Source organism: Oryzias latipes, chromosome 6 (genome assembly GCF_053564925.1).
Source record: "Oryzias latipes strain Hd-rR chromosome 6, Olatipes_Hd-rR_3.1".
Classification (NCBI taxonomy): domain Eukaryota; kingdom Metazoa; phylum Chordata; class Actinopteri; order Beloniformes; family Adrianichthyidae; genus Oryzias; species Oryzias latipes.
The window spans coordinates 19,063,155-19,081,772 of record NC_136242.1 but is presented as its reverse complement, the minus strand read 5'-3'; the positions used below and the strand labels follow the sequence as shown (position 1 = coordinate 19,081,772).

General features: G+C 38.8%; 2 protein-coding genes across 5 annotated transcripts; one reads left to right on the top strand and one right to left on the bottom strand.

Annotated features, from left to right (window-relative positions):
* Positions 1 to 9,445: 9,445 nt before the first annotated feature.
* cracr2b (calcium release activated channel regulator 2B) lies at positions 9,446 to 15,958 on the bottom strand. 3 transcript variants are annotated; one of them, XM_011476069.4, is made up of 10 exons: positions 15,735 to 15,958; positions 14,021 to 14,271; positions 13,828 to 13,939; positions 13,593 to 13,740; positions 12,160 to 12,306; positions 11,984 to 12,074; positions 11,794 to 11,889; positions 11,534 to 11,721; positions 10,372 to 10,443; positions 9,446 to 10,045 (listed from the first exon to the last, which is right to left on the bottom strand). In XM_011476069.4, exons 2-10 carry the CDS (start codon positions 14,267 to 14,269, stop codon positions 9,889 to 9,891), a joined length of 1,260 nt encoding a protein of 419 aa, XP_011474371.1. In that variant the 5' UTR covers positions 14,270 to 14,271; positions 15,735 to 15,958; the 3' UTR covers positions 9,446 to 9,888. The 3 variants fall into 3 exon arrangements, with proteins under 3 accessions (XP_011474371.1, XP_004069642.1, XP_078804831.1); XM_004069594.4 differs by having other exon boundaries at positions 14,021 to 14,292; positions 15,735 to 15,907; XM_078948705.1 differs by lacking the exon at positions 15,735 to 15,958 and adding an exon at positions 15,575 to 15,656 and having other exon boundaries at positions 14,021 to 14,292.
* On the top strand, positions 15,882 to 18,449 carry tmem138 (transmembrane protein 138). Of its 2 annotated transcripts, XM_020704016.3 has the most exons (6): positions 16,040 to 16,090; positions 16,537 to 16,761; positions 16,829 to 16,956; positions 17,432 to 17,603; positions 17,711 to 17,786; positions 17,862 to 18,449. In XM_020704016.3, exons 3-6 carry the CDS (start codon positions 16,829 to 16,831, stop codon positions 17,972 to 17,974), a joined length of 489 nt encoding a protein of 162 aa, XP_020559675.1. In that variant the 5' UTR covers positions 16,040 to 16,090; positions 16,537 to 16,761; the 3' UTR covers positions 17,975 to 18,449. The 2 variants fall into 2 exon arrangements, with proteins under 2 accessions (XP_004069641.1, XP_020559675.1); XM_004069593.4 differs by lacking the exon at positions 16,040 to 16,090 and adding an exon at positions 15,882 to 16,021 and having other exon boundaries at positions 16,537 to 16,956.
* Positions 18,450 to 18,618: the final 169 nt, after the last annotated feature.

Here is an 18,618-nt window from a genome sequence, read left to right as displayed (position 1 = left end):
ACTGTTGCTCTAAACACCTGTGCACTTTCACATTTTCACAGGGGATATTACAGTTAGACGCGATGGCCAGACCTCATGCATGAGGCTGGCTTTAACCTGCAGAAACGAAGGCAAAGAGGCCGTAATATCATTGGCCAAAGAGCAATCCCTGAGGTTTCTGGCCAACGGGGGTGTTATATTATTCTTTGTGTGGCCATGGGTTTGGAGGGGCTTGTCCTCCAGCATGCTGGCTGTCCTTGGGTCTTACAACACTTAACGTCTCCTCACCCTCCTAGAAGGGCTAAAAGTAATCTTCCTGGACAACCAACAACACCATCCTTGGCCTACACATCACATTTATGTGATCATTTGGGACAATGTAAGGTTCCACAGAACAAACCAAATCAGACTGTTTCACCACCAACAGTAACCACCTTTTAAACGTCTGTCTGCCACCTTACTCCCTTTTCCTGAACCCTGTAGAGGAGTTCTTCTCATTGTGGAGATGAGAAGAACTCCTCCGCATGTGGCTCTTTCATGCCTGTGCTGTGGCTCTCAGTATTTTTGTAAAACTATCATGTTCTAAGATTGCCGTGGTGCCTTTAACACTGCCAGGTAGCGCGAGCAGGCAGGAGGGACAGAGCAGTGTGAATGCGTGGAGGGGGCGTGTCTGCAGCTGTGAACGCCGACCAGAGTCTGTTATGGGATGGAAAGTTTCTCTGGAATGACAGTCAGTGGCGATCTCATAGGGTACACATGAGCACCCCCCCCCCCCCAAAAAATGAATGGAAAACAAAGCTGCTAGAATGGCCCAGTCAATCACCAGACTTGAATCCAATTGAAAATCTTTGGAAAGAACTGAAGATCCGGGTTCACAGAAGAGACCCCCGGAACCTTGAAGATTTGAAGGCAGTTTGTGTGGATGAATGGGCCAAAATCACACCTGAGCAATGTATTCGACTGGTTTCTCCATACAGGAGGCGTCTTGAGGCTGTAATCACCAACAAAGGTTTTTGCACTAAGTATTAAATAAATTTCAGTAAGCGTGTTCAATACTTATTCCCTGTGCCATTTCACTGTATTACACATAACTTCATTTATGGACATAAATGTTTGGATTTCTTTCTATGTGTGCATTACTTGGGTTGATGCCGACATCTGGTGAAAATTTCATGTCAATAGCTCGATTAGAAATATGTTTTTAGAGAGAAATGTTGACGTGTTCAATACTTATTTTCCCCGCTGTATTTCACATTGAATTTCTCATGTGTTTGTAATATCAAGCTTTGGTTGTTCCACATTCTGTGTTTAAGCAAAGCTAAAGTTTCTTTCAAAGGTTAAACATTATTGAATTTGGCCTGTCACTTTACTTCACTGCTTAATTTTGGTCCACTGTAAATTTGAGTTTGACACCCCTGAGTTAGCACATGTAGGCTAAAATTTATTCTGATGTCACAAAGACTTTAGGGTAATGACATCATCGATGTCATGATGATAAATGATATCATCTGACGTATCATCGATGTCTGATGTAACAAAGACTTTGGGGTAGTGACATCATCGATGTCATGATGTCAAATCGATGTCATCGATGATATGTCCCTAAATAGAAGTCGATTTTGTGAAGAAACTTCCAGCTCAGCCTTGGTCCAAGACTGTGTTTTATTGCAGCCCAGCTGTTGAAATAAGCCCCGGATAGTTTTCCGCTGCATTCCTTCACCTCACTGCAGTTTAAACAACCGCTGAGAGTAGTTTATTCTACTGTACATTTTATTTTGGGAATATTTTACACATATTTTCCAAACAAGCAATGGCTTTTCATGGTCAACAACATTTCTCCAGGAGAAACAACTACCAGCAGCCCCACCCAAGTACCATGCCCATCAACCCCCACCAGGGTTATTATGGAACCCAGGTTCTGCCCAGACATGCAGAATCTCACTTCCATGCAGATTATTTTATTGCCCAGTTACATCAAGAATTGGAGGAAACAAAACTACAACTGGCCAAACAAAAACAACTAAAAGAGAAATTCATTAATGATGGAAAAGAGATCAAGCGGGAACTGGAGAGGCTTCAAAAATACGCCCATCCAGACGTCTTGAGCGCCGCCAAAGTCTCTAACCAAGTTAGAAGCGACATCAAGCAGAGAAAGAAGAAGGACCTCCAGAGAGATTATGAGGAATTAAAAGTGGCTTTCCTAACAAATGAGCAAAAGTTTTCCAAAGAACTGGAGGCAGAACGTGAGAAAAGTAAGATCCTTCAGCGAGAACTGGAAAGTCTTAGACAGCAGCTGGATTCCAAAAGTCAACAATCCAGATCTGAGACTCTCCTGAAGGAAGAGATTGAGCATCTGAAGGCAGCTCACCAAGACCATAACGCCCAGATCTCAACTACCAGAAAGGAAGTGGAAGTCCTGCGTCAAGAGCTGGAACATGAGAGATCTGTTTTCTCACAAGAACTGTTGATGAAGCAGCAGATCATCAAAAGCTTCAAAGCGGAGCAGGACATTTCACTCCAAACCACGGCCCAACAGATCGCCACCATGACCGTCGCTACCTGCAAAACAGAGCTGAAGTTTCAGGCAGAGCTGCAGAGTCTGAAAGTTCAGCTTCAAGACAAAGACAGCCAAATCCACCAACTGCTGGAAGAAAAATCTGTCCAGCAACAGCCTCCAGTCCCTGTGGTCACTGTGACCCAGACCACAGAGGACACTCAGGAGACCAGCCAGCACTTGGAAGATGGAGGTGTTCAGGTCATCAAAGAGGAATCTGAAGAACTTCCAGAAGCCAAGAAAAAGTCTCCATCATTTTGGAAAAGGGCAAGACATTTTCTGGGTCTGAAAAAATCCAAAAAGAACAAGAATTCAGCCAGAATTCAGCCAGCTGCCTAAAAGAAGGACTCTGGATAAGAGCAAAGGCCAAAACAAAAACCTTCTACGTCTAATCCTCAAGATTTTGTGTGTTGTTGAAATAGTTTAGACAGTTTAAAGATTGTTTCATATTTTAATTTAGGTTTTTAAATATTTTTTTGTCATTATAGCTGTTTTAAAAATGTTTAGTTACTTCATTTATATTTATGTAATAATAGTTATAGTAAATTTGTAAATAATATGATAAATAAAAAAAAATGTTATCATCAAAAATATGTTAGAAATGTTAATATTAAAAAAAGACATGTTAGAAGAAGGTTCCAGCTCAGCTTTGGCCCAAGACTGGGTTTTATTGCAGCCCAGTAGTTAAAACAAGCCCCTGATAGTTTTCAGCTGCATTCTTTCACCCCCCCACTCCCCAAATAAGAAACAATGGTGATGGGCACGCCTAGATTTAACAATCTAAAGTTTCTTCAACAATTCGGCCACTGACTGCCAGGTCTGGACCTCCAAACCCATGAGGAATATCCTCATCCCTAATAGTTTCTCTACACTCTGTGGAAAAATCCCCAAAATGAGCTTCAAAAACAGGGGCAGCACATTGGTCTGTTGGTTGACATGGTTGACTGACAGGACCGTGTCTGCGTGGGTTTCCTCCGAGCGCTTCGGTTCCCCCCCACTTTTACAAATGTATTAGTAAATATTTAGTACCCTTTATAACAAGAATAAATCGATTGTAAAAATAAAATCATTCAATTTGATCCAATAAAATAAATTATCAGTCACCAAATTTATAGGGAAATAAGTCAAATAAATCCTGGCAGTCCTGTGGGTTTTCTCCGAGTCCTTCGGTTTCCCCACAGTAATTTTTAGTGATTGGCTAGTGACTGATGAATTCCCCTCCCTGAATCGCCACCTTATCGTGGTGGAGGGGTTTGCGTGCCCGTATGACCCCAGAAGTTGTGTTGCTGGAAACATTTGCCTTGTTGGGCTGTTTCATGGTAACTGCTCCTGGGGGATGGGCCAGACTAAGGGCGATTCAAACAAAAAAAACATTTTGTTACAGGATATGGATATGGAGTGAGTGGTGCTCAGACAGTGGGTCCTTGTCACAGCTGAAACAAACTCAGACAAGGAGCTATGATGCTTTCCAAACGGTACAGTTAAAATTTTCACCATTTCACTCTGGACTCAGGGGAGGAAGTGGAGGGGTGCGGAGACAGTCTAGTAAGCTGAAACTTGGTCAAAGCACAAGGCCATCCTAGGTTCCTTTCATGTTTGGTCAAAAACATAAAGACACTGATAATGGTATGCCTGCTTTAGCCGGTTGGGGTTCGATTCCCTACGGTGTTCTGCAAAACATTTGGACTTTTATACATGAAAAGATGAACATTGCAACCAAAAAGCTGGATCAATGCTTATGTTCACCTTAGGATCAGAGAAGAGAATGAGTGGAAGACGGCTTTCAACATTTGAAATGCTTGGTTCTGCCATTGAGCCTAACTGACACCCCCACTGTATTTTGAGTCAAGATGAACAATGGAACTTCATGGTTTTCTGTACCTCTTTGTTTTTGTAGAACTTGATCTTGATTTTCTCCAGGAATCAGCCCCACTACAATCATCATGTCTGCTTGGTTTTGCGGCCTTTGCTGGAAACACTTTGAATGTGAAAGCAGAAAAATGCGAGCTCCACTCCTTTTTTTTCCTTGTCCTGTCCAACAGCTGAGCAAACAGATGAGAGCTGAAGGCCTCTTGTGTTGGACATATTTCCCTTCTACAACATGGGGTCATGAGTCTTCTGACATACCAGATTTACATTTGAATAAATCCCTTTTGTAATTTATGCTAAAATTTATTTATATTTATTATATTTGTGACAGTTTTGTTGCACTAGATGGAAGAGAAAAGGAGGGAAGAAGAGAGGGGGGATAGGAGGGTGAATATAGAAGGTGGTGGGGGGGTGGGGGGTAAAATCATATAGCATCTTAAAGCAACACAATTATCGTGGCTTTCAGACAACACAACAGGTATTGTACTTTATTGCTTTCCTTGTCACAATACAATTTTACAAGCCTGTGAAAGTAGTCTATTGGTTTCAAATCAGTTGTTACTGTATTGTAAAATATGTCAATTGACAACACGTTTCCTTCTTTAGAGTTGAAAGAATGCCACACAGAGGTGGGAGGGTTTCCGTATTTACAGCAGCACAAGAAACCCGCATTGTGGAAATGGTTCGTGAGAACAACCTCATCAGACTCCAGGAGATCAGACACAAAGTCATTGCAGATAATGTCAACTTTCAGAACATAGACACAAAAGACAGAGTTCTCTGGCGCCAAAAGATGAGGATGAAACAGGTCTATAGGGTTCCCTTTGAGCGTAACTCTGCGCGACACAAAGACCTGCATTACGAGTGCAAGTAAGTATAGATCCATGTTAACAGTACAGTTAGTGGAGATACTATGTTGCTCAGTGGCCTACAAGACAATACTGTGCTACCTCATTGACTGTTGTTCTAAACGCCTGTGCACTTTCACATTTTCACAGGGGATATTACAGTTAGACGCGATGGCCAGACCTCATGCATGAGGCTGGCTTTAACCTGCAGAAACGAAGGCAAAGAGGCCGTAATATCATTGGCCAAAGAGCAATCCCTGAGGTTTCTGGCCAACGGGGGTGTTATATTATTCTTTGTGTGGCCATGGGTTTGGAGGGGCTTGTCCTCCTCCGCATGTGGCTCTTTCATGCCTGTGCTGTGGCTCTCAGTATTTTTGTAAAACTATCATGTTCTAAGATTGCCGTGGTGCCTTTAACACTGCCAGGTAGCGCGAGCAGGCAGGAGGGACAGAGCAGTGTGAATGCGTGGAGGGGGCGTGTCTGCAGCTGTGAACGCCGACCAGAGTCTGTTATGGGATGGAAAGTTTCTCTGGAAAGACAGTCAGTGGCGATCTCATAGGGTACACATGAGCACACACACCCCCCCCCCAAAAAAAAAAAATTCCTTTCTTTCCCCCTACACTAAAACCACCCATTTCCGGGTAAAAATTAATTACATTTACGTTAGGGTTCCCCTACTATCCTGTCACCTTGCTGCTACGATGACCGTATGTTGGGCTGTCTGTGTAGAACACACTGGAGGGGGGGGTTGCACGCGGGGGAAAACAACGAACTGGTAGACAGGTAGGGGCGGGGCTTAGACTCACCACTTATGATTCCAGACCCGCAACAAACTAACAGCTGCTTCCTAATAAATAATAGTTTTCATCCATAAAATTAATATATATTTTTGCTGTTGCGTGTAATGATGTGTATAGTGTTTACATTTTTGAAAGCTTCGAGCTGCTCTTTTGCTGTGAAAGTTTGAGTTTTGAAGTGAGAAGGTGTGATTGTGTTTATGTAGCTTTAGAAAAGGGTGTTGTGTTTAGACATTGGGGAACATGGAGGACTCGTTTGTGAAATGTGTTTTAGCATTTAAGAAAAACTGTAAAGTTGGCAAACATGTAGGCTGATGAGATTGCTGTTCCACCTTTCCCTGGATCATAGCATTTAAATTCAAACTAGTATTTTGCATGTTTTTCCATTTAGTCATTTAGAAAACCTCCACCAGCTCACCTTTACAGAGTCCATCCATCCTCTCAGTGCAGTGAAGGAGAGGGAGTCAGTTATGTCATACACAGCAAGGATGATGTCAGTTTTTCTGTAAAACTGCTCAGTGATGGTTCAATACTTGCTTAAAGAATTATTGGAGCAAAAAGTATGCTTTTAGAAAACAGCACGTTAGTTTATTTGGTAAAAAACAAAGTTTGATGAAGGTTTCTGCAACATTTCTGACCTTTTCTGCCTTCTTACATGGGATGACCCCATCCTGTATTAAAGACCTTATAGTGCCTTACCACCCAAACAGAACACTTGGTTTGCAAAATGCAGGACTGCTTGTGGTTCCTAGAATTAGTAAAAGCACAGTTGGAAGTAGAGCCATTAGTTATCAAGCCCCTGTTTTATGGAATAAGCTCCCAGCTTGTGTTAGAGAGGCAGACACAGTTTCCACATTCAAAGTTAGACTGAAAACATTCCTCTTTGGAGAGGCTTATTGGCAGACTAGCTAGTCTTCAGAGAATATTTTCCTTACTGTTAATTTGTTCAAATTAAATTAACAATAAAATAAAGTTGTTAGTAGGCTGCTAGAGGTTTGAAGCTGGTGAAACTGTGGTGCACTGGGGTTCTTTCCTCTTTTCTCATCTACTTCTACTCTCCTCTATTCTTGTTAATTTGCTGGACTATAAATATGTAGTTGTAAAGTTAGATAAGTTAATTCTTTATGAGTTCTGGTACATCGCCTGTCCGTCCTGAGGTAGGATCCCTCCTCCATGTGGACACACCTGAGGTTTCTTTGTTTTTTCCAGAATCCGTTTTCTTCAGGAGATTTTCCTTACCACGAAGGGGGTCTAAGGGCAGGGAGACCAGTTTAGTTTAGTCTTTATAGTTAAAGTTTAGTATTATCCTATTGAACTCTATGCATTTATGATCCTTTTTGATTGTATGTTTACCTTACAATTACCGGTATGAAGCCCACTGAGACGACTGTTGTTGTGAATTTGGGCGTTATATGTATTATTGAATTGAATTGAATTAAATTGAATTGCCCTGCTGTGTCCCAGAGCTGCAGTGTCAATTTGACAGAGTTCACGGTTAAAGTCTTCATCTGGAAATCTATACCTAAAATAACACGACATGGTTTCTGTCTGTCCGTTTTTGCAGAAGAGAGTGATTTAAGTACATTTATTAATAAACCAGTAAAGTCTTAAACCACCAGCAAAGGGCATAATGCAAATTGCCAGAAATGTTGTTTACCTTCTACTTTAAGCAGGAAATTATCAAAATGGAGCATAGTTTTGTAAGATGGATTTAGTCTTGGTCAAATGAACCTTGTATGTTGCATAGAACGGCTTTTCATGGCTTCATGCCACTGGTTTAGATGGTATTTTAAGGTCCCCTTTAAGGCATTTTTAAAGCCTAAAAATGGCTTAAAATTACTCATAAAACAATGAGTAGTCCACGGCCGTGTAAATTTAGGTGTCGGTTAGGAGTATTTAAACAAGTGCAACTTAAATTCAATGCATAGAAAAGTTTATTTCCGGTATAAGTTGCTTCTGAAAACAGGCGTGGCATATTTTATCCAGGAAGGAAATAAAGAGTGAGCACTTTGAGCTTATTTAGCTGTTGTTCTTTGAGGTTCTTGTCTCATTCAAGTGAATCACTATTTTACACCTTTTTCATTAAAAAAAACCTAATGAAATGCTTTCTGTCTCCTTTTAGAAGCCTTTGCGGTGTCACCTGACATGATAACAAGGTTGCCTGTTGGCTGTTTTTTTTTTATTTGAAACAACCCTGCCTCCTCATTCGATTATGTAATGTTATCATCTTGGTGCACCTTGTACTTCATTCTGCTCAATTCTTGCAACAATTGCAGTAAGGGAATCAATATCTGATGTAGAAAAAAAATCTGGAGCACACAAGGTAGAACAGAACTGCTTGGATCATTTTAAGGGGAAAACCTGTCAGATAAAAAAAGTAAAATTGACTTCTGTCCATATATATGGGATTTTCTTTATAATGGTTTTGTTACTGTAAACACACAAATAAAGTTTTAAATATTCAAACGGTATAATACTCAAACTTAATATACCGAAATGTACACACATTACACAGTAAAAAAATACAAATTTTTTGCTTAGTAGCTAATATTTGAGTGAAAACATGCAGACTTTAAACATTGCTTGGATCGTGTACACATACATTTTTTAAGCAGCTTAACTGTGAAATATGAACCCAAACAAACAAAAAAGGAGCCAAAATTAGAAAATATAAGAAATTCACCCACAGAGTTTGATAGTTTGTATTAAAGATGTGAGTTTTTGTATTGTTTTTTTATTTTACATAACATTTTAAAGTTTTTTGTCATTCCTGATTGCTTCTTGCCAACTGATTTATCAATCAACCGCTTACCTATTTTCTAGTTGCTATCTCTTCCTCTCTTTTTGTGCAAGCTAGCATAGTATGACCAATGAATGTAAGCTGCATGTCTGCCTCTTCCTTCACTTTCATTTTCCATCTCTTTTTCCACAATAAATCAGCTTAAAGCAGAAAAGCATTCATCCCTGGGTGGACTTGACAACAGCCGCCAACCGATTACGCCAGAAACTTTCTCAAAGCTACTATTCATTTTTAAAAATCTAATAAGAATCATAAAGGCACTCAATTTTTCTTCAAAGTTTCCCTAAAAAAAGGATCTCCTTTATCACATTTACCAGGTATTGCTTCATAAAGAAAACGCAACTGGATGTAGTTTTTAAACAAACCTTTTCACTGGCCTGTCTTGCAGTAGGTATTTCCATATGACTGACCCTTTTTTCTGCAAGGCCTTTGCAAAAACTGGAGTCTAAAAGTATTTTTGTGGGGAAAAAAAGTGTTTAGACGTTAGTTGAGTTGGAAGTGAGCCTCAAGTGTGGTGCAATTTGAAAGAATAGCCTTCAAAAAGGTGTTTTTGAAGTAAAGAGTTTCACACAGAAAGTCTTAGTTTGATGCGAGGAAGTAGTTTAAAGATGACATTTATTCTGTTTCAAAGTATTTTAACATAACACTGATTTTTTTTACAGTCACTTTTCAACAACACAATAATTTATTTATAAATTATATTTAAAAAAATACAACAAACAGGTAGCTTCTATATAGTAAACAGTTTTTTCCTGGCTGAAAGTTGCATGTTTGTCACATTTTCTCAACAAAAAGTAGAAATTAGACTTTTTCTTTCTTGAAAGTGGATCCAGCTTATAAGAGCCTACTAAACAAATTATGCTGAACCAGCAGTTATTTGTGGAAAAACAAGACAAACATTAACCAGCTGTGTTCTGAAGGTAACAGTAAATGACAATTCAGCACAATCGCTCGCCTCACTGACCACAATCACTGAAACAACTACATAGGAATGCAGGTTTAAATATTAATAACCCCCATCAGACTTTTATGTGACGTAGCCTAGGGCGGATAGATGTACTGTGACCGAGGGGAAGAGAAGTTGTCACTGTGGTAGCAAGTATAAGGCGAAAAAGGAAGGGTAGAGTGTCTGTGACCGACCCTCCTCTGGGGTTGTTGTTGAGCATCTTTTTCATCTCTTAGCTTTCTGTTCATATCCCTAAAGCAAGAAGTGAAATTTAGTTAGAGGCAAAACTATTCTTTGTTTGGATCTATGCAGAAATAAGATGACTCAGCGGCAGACAAATCTCAAAACAAAGACATTATATTTTAGAAAAGTCAAAGAAAATACGTTTTTCCACAATTTAAAGAAATTACAGCTTCACTTTCAATTATCATCATTAAGTAAAGGTTGAATTTTGGTTATAAAGCCCGTTAGGGATTTTTCAAATCAAATTACATCATATAAACTGTTTTTAACTAATTTGTGTTAACATTAAATAAGACTTTTTAAAACAAAATGATCAAAATTAGAGTGCTGCATACCTCAAAATCTCAAGTTGCTTCAGGAGACTATCCTTCTCTTTCTTCATGTTGCTCGACACCTTTATGACATTTCTATGGTTAAAAAAAAAAACAACAACACAAAAATGTTGTGAACTGCTCCAGTTTTAAAATGCAAAAACCAGTACAATCTAATTTAGATCAAACTGTTTAGGTATTTTTACTGTCACCTTTACTGTGTTACTATCAGTGCACAGCAAAAATGGAACCTTGAGAAAGTAAAAAGAGCTTTTCTTTTCAATAGAAAAATCATCTTAGTTTCAGAAAAAAATGTCTTGGTCGAGAACTTTTTTCTTAAAATAAGAATTCTTGGTAAGAGGAATTTTCTTAATCCATTGGCAGATTGCCAATGCCAATCTGCCATCTGCCAATGGAGTAAAAATGTTAGACTTATTTCTAAAGGGCCTGTTAGGTATTTCCATGGTTTTTAAATGTCTCAGAAAATAATACAACCTAAATACTGTAAAGTAAGTAAATAGAAGAGCATGTGCTATGATGATTTCGGAAATAGTGTTATGTCTCCTTCAATTCATGATTGTTCTAAAAAAAACTGCACATTTTTTATTCATGATCTGCAATTAAGATTTCTGAAACCGTGTTATGTCTATTTTTTCTGATGTAGTGTCATTTTTAATCAAAGTAAGGATTTTTCTAGTGAAAATAATCTGCACCTATTTTAGACAATTGATCTGCATGTGTTAAGTTGATTTCTAAAATAGAGTTATGTGTATTTTTACATAATAGTTCAGTAATTCGTGTTTGTCAAGTGATTTATTGATACTTAAGGATTGTTAATTTTATCTGATAAAAGTTATGGACCGGATAATGATAAATGATCAATGAAAATGGTACAGCAGAACAGGGGTGGGATTATATCATTTTGCTTCCTTTCACTCCTTCTCAAGCAATCGTTACTTTAATGTCTAATTATCCTAAGTTTGATACTTCTTTGTATAAATGTATAACTGCTGATTGTGTTGTTTTGTGCATTATTCTTGCTTTGATTGCTTGAAATAAACCATTTCAAACCAAAATAAGTTTTAAAAAAAAAACGTTGGAACTTTTTCCATTGTTTCCCAGAAAGGTATGATTCAAGACATCTTGTAGCATACAGTTACTTTTTTCTATGGCGCAGTCTGCTCACCTCTGTTTGTGCACGTCTTCCTGGGCGGCGCTGGCCTGCAGCACGCTAAGCTGATTCATGGCGGCCTGCAGCTGCTCCTTGCTGCTCTCCATCTGCTCATGCAGCTGGATATTGAGGCTGCGCAGCTGCTGGTTTTGCTCCTTGATGTTAGCTTGCTCGCGGCTTAGATGTCGAATTCTGGTCTCGAGCTGCAGGCAAGGATCGGCCCTGTTAACATTTGTCGTTTTGTAAGAAATGACTTCTGTCCGGTTTTGACTCACCTCCTTCTGTTTGCTCAGCGTACTTTCCACCTCCTGCTCCCGCGTCTTCAGCTCCTCTTGAAGTTGTTGATTCCTCTGCTTCTCTTTAATACTTTCCTTAAGTTCAAAAGAAAATGAAAAACTGTTAAACCAAAATAAAGTGCCACTAAGATTCCACCTTTAAAAAAAAACCTAACCAAATCACCCATACCTCTGTCAGCCATCTCTCCCTCTCCTCTTTGATTTGATTTTCCATTTCTTCATATATGGACCGAACCATCTGATCATGCTCACTCTCCCTTCTAAACACATCAAATAAAAACAAACTTGGAAGCTTGATCAAAGCATTTGATTCAGACAGAGGGGTTCCCAAAGTGCATCAGTGACCTGCACAGAGCTTGTTCCAGACCGTCTCGTTCTTTAATGGCGTCCTGCAGCTGGGACACTGTGTGGACCAGGATGCTCTCCAGGGTGCTCAGCAGCTCCGGTCTTTCCCTCTGGAGCTCACACCACAGCAAGCGGAGCTCCTGCTGACTGACACACAACACAAGAATTATTCTATAAAAGAATCCTCAACAAAGGAAAGTATATACCTTAAACACAACAAATTAAAATATTATTAAAAAACTAACAAAAAAGGATTTCTTAAATTCAGCACAATGGAGATTTTTTTTGTCTTATTAAGAACTGGGATCTAGAAATATGAAAATTATTCGAATGAGTCAGAATCATTTAGCTCTGGACAGTAAAAAAAAAGCTTGATTAAAAAAAAATCAAAAACCCTCAAACTGCACTGTGATTTTTGGTTCAATTATAAAGATGTGCCATTGTCGTTGCCGTTATTTTGGTAGCAAAAATGTACATTTATGTTCTAAAAACTTGAGCTGGTTTTTGATTTTATGAGGATTCATTAGAATGGGTCAACTTTATTAAGATTGTATTCTCATTTTGTTCAAAAATAATAATTCCAATTTATTAGACTAGTTTTTAATTATAATGAACTACAATTAGGTTTATAGAATTCTAAAAATACAAACCATTTGCAAAGAACTAGCAAAAAATACTTACTATTGGGCTGTAAAACATTAAATTTGAAGTAATAATATCTAAAACTTAGCTTTTTGACTCGGTCTTTTCTCTTTTGAATGCGTCTGTGGAATTTGTCTCTAGATATCTTGTTAAGTAAAAATGACTTGCTGCATGGACCTTACTACTTTCCAGTGATTTTCTTCTTAAGATTAGAGTTATTTTTCCTTTTTTTGGGCTCCCTCTTTTGCAGAGTACCTCTGTCTACACTCAAAAGAGAAGAGTTGGACTTTCACTGGACTGTGGTGAAGGGTGTCAAATACTCGTATAGATTTGGTGTTAAAAATGATCAGAAAACCTTATTGGAAAAGTCAGAGTATTAACCTTGTGTAAAACATTTACAGTATATCCCTGACATTTAGCGTTCTATTTTACTTTGACGATATTATTTAGTTAGAATTTACCAGGGGGTGCAGAAATGTAGCCATATAAAATCTTTTCATCAACCTTTCATCAGCCTCAGAATTTGATAAATAAAAAATACCCTGTAAATTAAATCATGTATTTTTGCTCTTATAGTATCATGCTTTAAAGAGTAAAAAACTACAAAATAAAACAAAATAGAATAATAAATAATAGAATAAATAGAATAAGAAAAGTACAAATTTCGTCTTAACCATTGGGACAATTAACAATTAATTGGAAAAAATGTTTATATAAACCAGAAAAGGGAGATACTAAAAAATGTTTAAGCATTAATGAAACTTAACAGCAGCAACAAGCTGAGATCGTACTCTGTGAAAATCTTTTCAGCTCCTAGCTCCGTTAGTATGTTGATAAATGAGACTGCAGATGGATCCTGGGACCAGTCTTCTTTGTCTCCATCCTCCTCTGCTCCATCTGGACTCAGGTCAGTTGTGTTGCCCTGCCTTATCAGCTCACCTGCACCACAGCCAGAGAAACTGTAGAATTAAAGAAATGTTCTTTTTTATGAATTGGAGTTTTGTCTGATGGTCTAAAAACCCTCACCCAGCCCTGTTTTAAACTCAGCAACAGTAAGGAATCCATTTCTCTCTTGGTCCAGACTTTCAAACACCATTTCAAGTTGTTCTGGGGGAAGCTGCAACTCTTCTTTGAGCCGCTTACCAGAAAAACAAAAACAAACAGGATTTAGTCCTAAAACCCTCGTAAATGTTGCTTTTCCACCTTCTTCATAGAGTACCTGCATGTCCCGTTTTGTGATGAACCCTTTGCCCTCTTTGTCACACAGAATAAACAGTTCTTTGGCCTTGTCCATGGTTTCTGCTTGCAGATATAACGGCATTTCCCTCCGTGTGTGGGTTAAAACCTGCACACTGTGCCCCCGGCGCAACCTCGGGCTCCCAGCTGGCAGGCTCCGCAGTCTGGCGCTTACGGGAATAGCCTCACCACTGCCTTGACCCACCAGCAATTCATTAGACCATTTCGACATTTCTGCAGGGATGCACGTAAAAGCTGTTAATGGAAACAAAAAGATTTCATCATTAGATCCCCAACTATACACACATGGGAACCTACTGGTTTGGCATCTGCTGCCAAGAAAAAGACGTTCAAAATATGTTTTCTTAAGGCTAAGAGCAGTTTATATAATGACAAATTGGGTCAGCTCTTATAAAAAAGTTGCACTCACTTGTGAGAAACCTGCAGTAGGCCTACTCCCTTGTCAAACATAAGGTGAACAGCAAGATAAACAATGTGACATCTACAGCTGCTGTAATCCACTGTCATCACTGCATTTTATCAGTGTTTTAAGGAGGCCACATTACACACATTACAGGGAAAGTTTGGTTCAAATTTACATTGCAAATAGAAACAAAAACTTAAAAATTAAAAAGAAACATAGCTCTACACACACACACACCTGCTGGCCCGATGGGCACCCTGTCTGTTAAGATCTGGGATTCCCAACAATGGGATCGAAACAGGATGTGCACAGGGTAAAAAACCGGATGGTGTCATATGAGAAAAAGCGTGTGCTCTTGAAGGGTAGAATAGGTTAATGCAAATGAATCTTTGGCAGTTGTTTGCATTGTCAGAGCAGCCACATTTGCAAACAAATTTATTCTTAAATACCAGGAGAAAAACATCCCTCAGCATTTCCAAGAACAATTACACAAAAAAAAAAGATTTATGGCATAAGCACTGAACCCTAAGACACAATTATATTAATTACAAGTTCAATTTGTTCAAAAAAATGAATTAATCAACTCAAATTGACATATAAAAATAATTATATGCATGTTCTTATCCTGGAAAAGTATTGTCAATTTAAAATCCCTCTTAGGCCAAATCTATTATTTAAAAAGAAGGAACAAGTAAACACACACAACATCTAAAGTAAGTAGCTTAAAACAAATTATGTAAACTATGTGTGGTAAAGATTCCCTTCTTCGGATAACTGCAGCAGCCACAGCAAAGGTTGAATTATTTTTAAAACATTTTTAAAAATCTGATATATATAAATAAAGTCAATGTGACAGAATATGTAATGTAGAAAAACTTTAAAAAAAACTTTGCAGGGTCAACTTTTACTGAATGATTAGTGTTGTTATCCAAAGCATATGGTGGGAAAACACACTTTGACCCCAGAAAAACCATGTTTATCTAAAACTTGAGATTATTTTAAGGGTTGCAGTTCTGTTTCTAACAAGTTTTACTCTGAAGACTGCCCTCTGATGAAATCTAGAAACTTCTAAATTATGAAGCAACTTTTTAATTTGAAGAAGATAAACTTAACTCAGCTTTTTGCAGCGGTTGTTAAAGAAATACAGCCCCCTTGGCATGTAAATGCCGTTATGCGCCATAACTAAAAGGTCCTGAAGACAACCAATGCCAAAAACACGCCGTAAGTTTACATTAGTCATGTGAGTGAAGTTAAGAGAGTTTTAACAACTCACCTGCTCTCTGCACTGAGACCAATCCACTACCTTTGATCACGCTCAGCCCATTTTTATAAGTCTATGTACTAAAGTCGACCGCCAGGGGGCAACCGTGTGCATTAGTATTTTACCGTAATGTACAACGTAAAATAAAAACTGAAGTTTTTTTAGGGCCAACATTCAAAGAAAACGGCGAATTCGTCACGTAAGACGTCTACGGTTATTACGGTAAACGTAACCGTTACCATGGAATTACGGAAATGCATGTTGCTGCTGAAAACCGACGGTAGTTTTCGACAATAAAAGTAAGTTTGGGTTAAATTGAATGTGTGTTCGTGGGTTGGGGAGACTTTTATCGTAACATTTCCCTCCAGGTTAATCATGCTAAATCGTTCTTGCTAATATAACGCAGATGAGATGAGAACAAAAGATGTGTGGCGCGTGTTAATCAAGCTATTTCTCTCTTGTGTTAACAAACAAGCCACTTTGTCTTCCTTTGTCATCCGTCCCACAGATTAGCCGGATTAAAATCACGGTAACGCACTTTCCTTTGAGACAAAGGGGAAAGCGAGGGTCACAACAGACCACAAAACAAGAGATTGTAGTGCCCGCGTAAATTTAGGTGGGGACAAATCTATAATCCAAGCTTTGACCTTTACGCACCTGCCTGTGTAACAGTGCGTTGATGGCTTTACCTCTAATTTAGCTGTCCGACACAGGGTTACATCAGCTCTCTTGTTATGCATGAGAAAGATGAACGCTTTGCCTCATTTAATAACTTGGTTCCTGTTGTTTCTCTGCTTGTTCCTCTTCGGCGCAGCGGAAGGCATTTTCCATACCAAGGATGAGAAACTGCAGCGTTTAACATGCTCCAACACCTTCCATCAGGATTGCTGGTGCTGCTGGAGTCTCCACAGACATTTTCCATGCTGGATAACCAACATCATGCTTTTAACCGCAGAAGAACCAGGACTGAGTAGCACATAGCTACCAGAACTTTATGTTTTGGGAATGTCCCCAAGGCTTCTGGATCTTTTGTGCTTAAGTATGTGAGAGATCTGTGACCGAATAGCAGACATTCAAATAGGAAAAACAAGGATCTTTCTTTAAAGATGCTCCAAACTGGAAACTACTCCTTGCTGTTGCTGATCCAGTTGTCTCTGCTGGCATATGACCTTTTTGTTAACGCCTTCAGTGAACTTCTGAGGGGGGCGCCTGTCATCCAACTCGTGCTTTTCATGTAAGTTAAAGATCAACAAGATCAATAGACGTAACTAGGCTATAGCTCCTCTTAGCTGGTCGTTTGTTATAGATTTGCTGATGACACATCAGCTTCGGCATCGGGAAACAAAAGGTTTCAGATTTGGAATAATAGATGTATGAAAGAAATTGAGATTTTTTTTAATTGCATAATTTACAAGATAATTGTAGAAAAGGGTCAAACAAAAGCTGTAAAATACAATCAACATAAATTTTTTCAAATCACTCAAATATATACATTATTTATGTAGACACTTATGTACTATTCAATATTTTTATCAATTTTGTTTTTTTCCCCATTAGGATTTTCTTTTTCTTAGTCCTGCAATTGTATTAAAATATGGCCTAAAAACCAATTTTTAAAAAGAAATGGTTGTTTTAGCTTAATCAATTATTTGTATGCATGCCAGTTTGATGCAGAACCTTCTAAAGTAACCGAAATGATGTGTTTGCAGCATCCAGGACATTTCCATCTTGTTTAACATGATCATCATCCTGCTGATGATGTTCAACACCTACGTGTTCCAGGTGGGCCTCGTCTCTCTGCTGCTGGAGAGGTTCAGAGCTCTGCTGCTGTCTTCGGCTCTCTACTTAACCCTCAGCATCTGCTTTCACTGCTGGGTTTTGGTATGCTCTCCTGCCTTAACGTACAACGAAAAATGCATTCTTTTTTTGGCAGCATGTTCACTCAAGTTTGTTAAATGCTTTTTTTTTTTTAATTTTTTTTTTCGTAGAACCTCAGATGGCTTGGGTCAAATCGGTTTGTTTGGACAGATGGTCTTCAGTCTCTGTTCGTCTTCCAGAGAACAGGTGCTTTCATTTACATCCTCCAAAATAAGTGACATCCACACCAGCTCTGCGCTAACGTCTTGTGTCTTTTAACAGCGGCTGTGTTGTATTATTACTTATACAAACGCACAGCGGAGTACATGGGAGATCCAAGGCTGTACGAGGACTCTCTGTGGCTGCGGGACGCTTTCGCCAGAGCTCGCCAATGAAAACCCGGAGTTTTGAGAGAAAGCAAAAGAAAATGTTGAGGCGGAACACCTACACATGCAGTGCAAGATGGGGCAGACCATCTCACTTTATGAACAAAACGCTCATTTCTCACATTGCAAAGCGCTGGAAAGGACATGAAAGTGACTGAATTCTTCAAGCGAGGCCGACAGGAAGCCGTGCATGTTTGCTCCTTCAAACTGGCACACAGGCAGTTAAAAAGGTTTATGCTGGCAGGTAAGCCAAGGGTGGCACATGTAGTATTGCATTAATCGGGATTGAGTCGGTTAATCTATGTGGCCTTGCAAAACACTTTGGATTAAACCCTTTATACGAATGAAAGGAATATTACAAGTTTAGAAAATAACTTTAATACAAAGGTTTTGTCTGTTTTGTTTTTGCAATTGTGATCTCATTGTAGAAAAACTCATTGAGGTAGTTTTGTTGTTTCTCACAATAAAAGACATTTTTACCTTTTATTGCACTTTTACTATGTTTACAAAGTGAATGTATTCGTACGACGCGGACTTTATCTAGCCGTGTGGATTTTGAGTCGGGATCTTTGAACAGTCTTCACGCCGTTTTTATTAATCCGTCTGTAACTCTGCAGTAATCCATCTTCAGGGTACTAAGTATTATCCAGGCG

Coding starts and splice junctions, on each gene's coding strand:
- cracr2b (XM_078948705.1), bottom strand. CDS start 15,641: ATGGCGCATAACGGCATTTACATGCCAAGGGGGCTGTATTTCTTTAAC. Junction 13,940..14,020: donor TCACAAAACGGGACATGCAG/GTACTCTATGAA, acceptor TTTTCTGGTAAG/CGGCTCAAAGAAGAGTTGCA. Junction 11,722..11,793: donor CGCTGAGCAAACAGAAGGAG/GTGAGTCAAAAC, acceptor CCTTGCCTGCAG/CTCGAGACCAGAATTCGACA.
- tmem138 (XM_004069593.4), top strand. CDS start 16,829: ATGCTCCAAACTGGAAACTACTCCTTGCTGTTGCTGATCCAGTTGTCT. Junction 16,957..17,431: donor ATCCAACTCGTGCTTTTCAT/GTAAGTTAAAGA, acceptor ATGTGTTTGCAG/CATCCAGGACATTTCCATCT. Junction 17,787..17,861: donor GTTCGTCTTCCAGAGAACAG/GTGCTTTCATTT, acceptor GTCTTTTAACAG/CGGCTGTGTTGTATTATTAC.